At 39.3% G+C, this 7,471-nt stretch overlaps 1 protein-coding gene across 2 annotated transcripts in view; it reads left to right on the top strand.

The window, feature by feature from the left end:
* Stx17 (syntaxin 17) overlaps positions 1–7,471 on the top strand; it is a 56,427-nt gene extending 48,956 nt beyond the window's left edge. For both annotated transcript variants that reach the window (XM_005326317.4, XM_013359086.4), the window contains exons 7-8: positions 1,302–1,388; positions 2,107–7,471. In XM_005326317.4, the coding sequence (XP_005326374.1) occupies positions 1,302–1,388; positions 2,107–2,346 (327 nt within the window). In that variant the 3' untranslated portion in view covers positions 2,347–7,471. The remainder of the gene's footprint in view (positions 1–1,301; positions 1,389–2,106) is intronic.

A 7,471-nucleotide genomic window follows, 5' to 3' on the forward strand; every position in this document is an offset into this window, starting at 1 on the left:
GGAGAATCCTATAATGAAAAGATACCACAAAAGGCTCAACAATAAAAGGTACATACTGGGAAGGGACGGAATATCAATAATGCTAATAGGAGACAACGATAGGAAAAATTAGCCATGTTGTTTGTTCACAAGTGAAGTGTTGATTGGAACTAGGAGAGTGTTATTTATGTCTCCCTCAGTATAAGTGAGCAGGTCAGTTATATAAGGGCAATCAAATACTTCAGGATTCAAGCTGAATTATTTCATGCTCATTGTAGAAGGCATTTATCTGGAATCAAAGAAGGATTCTCTCTCTTTTTTTCCTGCAAATTACAAAAATAATCTCCATGCTAATTGTGATGGTGGTTAGTTACATGGGTGGTTATAGGGGTTTATCATTTGTCAGAGTTCATCATACTGCACCGATAAAATGAGTACACATCATTCTATGTAAATTTGAATAAGTTGATTTTAAAAGAAGCATGTGTTCCTTCGAGGGATCTGTTCTTATCCCTGGATAAGAACAGAGCAGAGGCCCAGTGACCTCTTGTCAAAAGCACTGTTGTGGGGTTTCACACTTCAGAGAGGAAAATACTCTCCATTACCTCAGCATTCCTGCCCCAGGGCCACAGCCACAGTTGCTGTTGTGTCAGCACAGGTGTTGCTAATTAATATATTTTATTAATATATTCAACCTGAAATAGTTTAACTCATCATGATTTTTTAGTGTTTGAAGTTTGGCTACAGGTGTGAAACCCAGGACGATAGGTTCATTCACTGCTCCCTTCTGAATAGCCCAAGTGGAAAGATGTCATTGTAGATCAAACCATATCATAGCCTTATTCCTAAAACTTAACACTTTTTATATTTATTGGATCAAGGGCATTTTATTTCTAAATTTGCCTGTTTTAAACAGAATCTTCAAAGAAGATAGATTAGGGAGGAGTTTTCTTGTTTGATTTTGTTTTTCTCCCATCAAACCCAACATAACATATAAATGCTTATTTGGATTTTTTTTTTCCTCCTGGAAAGTGGATTCATTTGAACAATAATATGTTTGTATGTTTGAATGAATTTCAGTGTGAGATGCTTTTTGCTATGAAGGTGCCACCCTTTTATTACCCAATAATTAAGTCCCCCTCTTTTTTTCATGAAAGTGAATTTGTGCTTTCGACATGGTTTATCAGATGCTATTAATGAACCGCTATTAAGACTGCAAGGCTGCAGTACCCGGGGCCCTGATTACAGGAATTAAAATAGTGTGTGTTGGCGTCCCACCGCTCCCCAGCAGGAGCGCTCACTCATAATTCCTTTGCATCTAGTCTCAGCAGGAGAAGATTGACAGCATTGCAGACCATGTCAACAGTGCTGCTGTGAATGTTGAAGAGGGAACCAAAAACTTGGGGAAGGTAAGATTCTGCTCCTGCTGACAAATCAATGGTACTCTGGCTCCCAGGAATCTCTAGTATTAACCCAATTGATCTGCTCTCTTCAGTGTTGAGGGAACCAGCAATTAAGGAAATAAGGAAGAAATGACACATAGGTAGTGCAAGAAATCAATGGTTGTAATATTCTACTCGAAGATTCGTTCTATTAGGAAAGAAAATTTCTTTTTTCAAAGAGAATAAACAGTAGGCCGAGTGTAAGACATTTGGTATCATGAGGGAATGAATGTCTGCAGAGGTCCAGGGAGAGGAGGGGGCAGGAGCAAGAATCAAAAGTGTAAGGACGTGACCGCATGCATGGATTGGGATCGTCTATTTTCCACAAGATGTGGATTTGAATACCCAGGTTCACAGTATAGAATAATCTCTGTGCAGCATAAAAAAATTGGTTATGGAATCTGTGGCTGTGGAAACTATTTAAATAAGCCAACTAGTTAGTGGATTGATTGTTTTACAAGTAAAATCGATTTGTAGCCCATTTCTCCAAGTCCTGAGATCTGGAGCAATTGTAGTACCTGTGGAATACTTTTTTTCTCCCCCAACACTACAATCTCTAAGGTTAATTATGTACCAAGAGTTAAAGAGGCATTGCCAGGAGTAATGAGAAGAAAATGCACATCACCACAGGCAGATATTCTCAACTCAATTTCTAAATTGAATTTTTATTTATTTATTTTTACAGGCTGCAAAATACAAGCTGGCAGCTCTGCCCGTGGCAGGTGCACTCATCGGAGGAGTGGTGGGGGGTCCGATTGGCCTCCTTGCAGGCTTCAAAGTGGCAGGAATTGCAGCTGCACTTGGTGGTGGGGTGTTGGGCTTCACAGGTGGAAAATTGATACAAAGAAGAAAACAGAAAATGATGGAGAAGCTCACTTCCAGCTGTCCAGATCTTCCCAGCCAAAGTGACAAAAAATGCAGCTAAAAACTCAATTTCAGTATTATTGGTGCCAACGTATCTATCCTCACAAGCACCTTGCTGCTGTTGGACACACAGCTTTGGAACATCATGTATCAAGACAGTGGCTCTAGATGCTCAAGTGGAATTGAACCGTATTAAGTGGTTGTATTTTGTTTGCTGGGTGTTGTTGATGTTAGAGATCAAGGAGCCTGGCTCAGAGTGGGTAATGTCAGGTCAAGTTTAAAGATGGCCGAAGTGCAAATTTTCTGCCTAAAAATGTGAAAACTGAATCTGTAACACTGACAAGAACTTAAGATGTATAGGAATGAACTGCAGACCTTAAGGCTAAGTGTACTTGTGGATTATTTAGGCCTGGTATCTAGGAAAAGAATAGGAGTTCAGGAGCCTGTTTATCAGACAGGGAAGTCAGGGCCTCACAAGGAGCACAGGTGAGCTACATAATGGAGCCCATTCAGTGAACCCAGTTGCAGTTTGATCCAAATATATTTTTCTGGTGAAGGAAATTAATAGGCCACTCCTGTTTTCTTATACTAAGTTCTCTTTAAGATATCTTACTCTGTGACCCTGGCTTCTTTTCTAGATTCTGCCTTGAGTCTCAAGTGGTAGGAGACTTACCAGCCAGCCACCATGCTCACTCTGTCATCCTCCCCTCACATCTCAAAGAGATCTTGTGCCCTTTGCCGTCAATTCTTCATAATTTTGGAAAAGTCCTTAGTTTATGGGGTGAATTCTACCCATTTATAGTGAAGGTTTTTCTCAGAATCTTTTTTATCATTTCCCATTTTTCACCACCCTATCCTATAATTTCTTAAGTTAAAAAAAAAGAAAAAATATTTCCAAGAATTTTGAACATCGTTAATGTTTGGTCTGAAAATGGGCAGAGGGGAAAAGAGCAAGGGCCTATCCTGGGGCAGCGTCTCATTCTGAGGAGCTGATGTAGCCACCACACAGAAGGCTCTGAGCCACCCTTTCTTCAGGTGGCCCCTGGAGGACTGAGCCAGCTTTCTACCTCAGTTGCTAGCACACTCCTCTTCCCAGCTTTGCTTTCGCCTGTGGGTTCCTTCACTTTCCACAGCTGCTGTTTCCTCCAAAAAGTGGCGCTCAGGCTTACCTTTGCCCACATTCTAGAAGATGACAAGAGCCCAGTGCCAAGGCTCAGACTCAGCAAAGGACTCGTGGTGCTAATGCCAACACAGACAGAACCCCCCGCTTCTGTCTCAAACAGCAAGGAGGTTTTAAATCTAGAAAAGAATGTAAAATTCTAGACAGAGTCACTCTGTACTGTCAACTCAGTTGAAATAGGAAGGAGCTGCCTTCTGCCTTGCCCTTTACTCTTTTCTGAGGACAGAATGGGCACCTGCACCCCAAAAGGTGTGGGCAATGTCTTTTTAGGAGTCAAAGTTCATCAGGGGGCTGAGTGGTCATCACTTAGCTTCTTTCTTGCTGAGTTTTCCTTTAATAACTTATGATGTTACCTTTCACCTCTGTGAGAGAGCTTTTTCTTACATACTCTTTGAATCTCAGCAATAAATTCCAGTGGGACAAAGCACCATTTTGATTATCACTAACGAAGCATCAAATGTTATCTGTTTACCTGTATCTTTCAAATAATACCAAGAAAGAAATACTTTAAGGGTCAGGTTATGATCCAGTATCAGATATTGGATACCTATAAGGTCGTTTTGAACTCCAACTCTTTTCTATTCTCTGGCCCATCCCTTTAACACCAACTGTTCAAACCTGAACAGGATCAATGCTCACCCAAATATTTAAAACAACCCTTTTTTTTTTTTTTTTGGTATTGGGGATTGAACCCAGGGGAACTAAACCACTGAATCACATGCCCACCTTTTTATTTTTTATTTTTGAGACAGGATCTCATTAATTGCTTGGGCTAGCCTAAAACTTTTAATCTTCTGCCTCGGCTTTCCCAGGAGCTGGGATTACAGGCATGCACTACCACAACCAGCATTAAAACAGGATTCTTAAACTCAGTTGCTGATAGGACCAGTCCAAGTAGTCAGCTAAAATGATAAATGTAGTTAGTTATGTCAAGATTCAGCTGTGTCATTTGATTCTGTAATTTCCAGTATTCCACCCTTCTTCATCACTGCACAGTACTCTACTCTGTCAACCTCAGATTGCCCATGTTTCCTGCATGCCGTCTTAGGGGCAGCACTAGGAACTCGAAAGGACCTAAAGGAGAAAGGAGGCCTGTGTTTGTAGCTCACGTTTTGTTCTGGAATTTCTCATTTTTACTGAGCCAGTGTGGTACTCCATTGTACTCACTTAAGTGTCTCTCTTTTACTGCTGTGGTCAGGATTGGAATATTACTCTAACAGTCTTCATGATTTGGCAAGTTAGTCATTTTTTAAAAAGCCTTATTAAAATTATTTAGAAATTTTATCTCATTTCCCCCAAAATAGAACATAATAGCCAACTTTTTATAGAAATTAATCCACTATAAATGATATACCTATAAAGTGCTTATATCTATAAATAAGACAGTATGACACAGAAACCAATCTTAAATTTGAATTTAATGCTGTATAGTGTCAGATAAAATTTATCTTCTTTATGATTCAAGTCTTACATTTATTGCACAAGTTAGGAATGCTTTGATTAAGATCTGAACATTTTTAAGGGCTCATTTGAATAAAGACAGCACTTTTAAAGGCTTTTTTTTTTTACATAACCTGAACATTTCTCTGTAGAGCAGAGATTGAAACTTTTTGGCTGTAACCCACAGTAAAAAATGCATTTATAACAAAACTCAGCAGAGACATAAGGAAACATTATGTGCTGTTATGTGCAAGGCATTTTGATGTTGTTTTTAAAATATGCCAGTTGCAACCCACTAAACTTGTTTCATAATATACAATTGGATTGTGACCCTTGATTTCACGCTAACACCCTTTCAGAGAAATTGATATTTATTGAAAACTCTTTGCCAGGCAGACTCACTAGGCATTTTATAGGGAGGGCAACTGAGCCTTGGAGAAATTAAATACTTTGGAGAGGGTTATTCAGCTACAAAGGGTAAATAAAGCCAGGATGTAAATGTGGCTGGTGAGATACAAAAGCTGTTTGGTACCTGCCAACCTATGCTACCTCTCTAAATAAAATTGAAATGGGTCACCTGTTCTGCCTCACCCAGACGCCCATATATTCTGTAAAACAAGCTTGGAATTGCCTGTGCCATTTATTGGCACCTTTGTTATCCTTAATCTTCTGATCCTCATTAAGTGTCCAGAAGCCTCAAAGTCTTTAATGGTGGCTGTTGCAGAGGTACCCAGCACTGAATTTGGTCCTCAGACTATAAAATTAAGAATGTTTCCATTTCATTCATATAACCTATAAATTACCTTATATTCATAGGTATAATCATTGTTCAAAGTGCTTTTTAGTTTTATAAATATTTAAAACAAATATATCATAATTCATAGAAATCAAATGATTATTTTCTTTTAAAAAGACGCCCTTGGAAAGCCACACACTTACTGAAGAGATGCTGTTATTACTTAGGCCATTTTAAAACTTTTCTTTTGGAATTGCCTCCAAAAGGATTTTGCAAACCACATAAGAAAAACCATCTTCATTTTTATTAGTTGTAGGCCATTCGTCCTTGTCCTTGTGGCTCTCCTCTCTTCCTTTCTCATTTTGCTTTTCTTCCGCTGGCTTGGCTTCTCCTGTATATGAGCTCGTTACCTAAGGATGCCCACAATGTGGGTGTGCTGGTGCTGCCTACAACTGGCCAGAGGGGCTGGTGCAAGGACTTTGAGGTTATACTGAAATTGGGTGCTAACAGGGAGAATACTAGGAGTCCAGAAACCTCCCTGTGGGCTGCCTGTACCCATAAGTGCTATAGGTTGTTTGCACTAAGGACTAAATGCTTGTAAAATTGTTCACCAAAGGTTTGGGAAATCAGTGATATAAACATACATAGCACACACTGTTTTCCTCCTGTGAAAGCACAGACACCAAACCATGCTTTGTGTTAACTGTAAAAATGAAAGATGTTTCTCAGGGTCCCAGCCACCTTCACTGCTTCCATGAGGACTTTTCCAGAGGATGCACGAGAAGCCTGGGATAAAGGTTCTCCTGTGATCTGGGATGTTTTCTCATCAAAGTAAAATAAAAGGTGGTTGTGGCTCTCGGATGCTTATGAATGATATAGATGCTGTTCTTAAGTAGTCAGAGGCCTACTAAAAGGGGCACTTACCCTCTGTCCTAGATTAACATAAAACATTCAGGTTGGTTTTTTTTTTTAAAACACTTTGTTTCTAGAAGGTGGTTCTCATATTTATATTCATTAATTTGACACCCTTGCATAGATAAGCTTCTTGGGTATAGTAGACAAGTAGCAGTAAAGGGTGCACACAGTATCTATATTGCTGCCCTCAAAGAAATTAATTTACTTTGAGAAAAAAATATATTGGTGCAATATTGACAGAATACATAAATTGAAATAAAAACATAAAAGGTGTCAAAGGCAAATGACTTGCCCCAAATCATGAAGATAATTTGCACAAGAGCTAGGAGTGCAACTATGGTATAGCCTGCGGGGGTGCGGGGGAATCCTTAGTAATTAAACTAGGTTTTTGTTAACACAATCAGGCTGCCTATTGACACCTGTGGCCTTTCAGCTCCACTCAACATTGCAGACCAGGCAAAAAGGAAAGACACCTTCTTTCCCCTGGAGGAAATTACACTCAATTTCTTCACTCTCAACAACGTCATTCTTGTCACCTGTGCATCTGCCAGCAGAAGCCTGAGGATTCTTCTTCAGCAGCATAACTACTCGAACCCTGAATGGACAGCTCTCAAGAAAAACTTCAGTTATTAGAGAAAGACGTTCAATGGTACATGTTTTTCATACACTTTCCAAGTGTGGGAGATTTTCTTAAGATTAATAACTAAGACATTACTTGGATTTCATTAGTTAAACCCCCCAAAGATGTTTTCCATTTTATTGTTAAACCTTTGGTGTTGGCAAGGCCAGCACAAGAAAGGCCCAATGGTGAGAATTTCTGCAAACTCTTTTTAATTCTTAATTGGTCATTTATTATGTTGCTGAGTGGTGCCTGAATAAGAGAAAGTTGCAATAAAATTCACTACAAACTTTGAA

Source organism: Ictidomys tridecemlineatus, chromosome 4 (assembly GCF_052094955.1).
Source record: "Ictidomys tridecemlineatus isolate mIctTri1 chromosome 4, mIctTri1.hap1, whole genome shotgun sequence".
In the NCBI taxonomy this organism is placed as follows: domain Eukaryota; kingdom Metazoa; phylum Chordata; class Mammalia; order Rodentia; family Sciuridae; genus Ictidomys; species Ictidomys tridecemlineatus.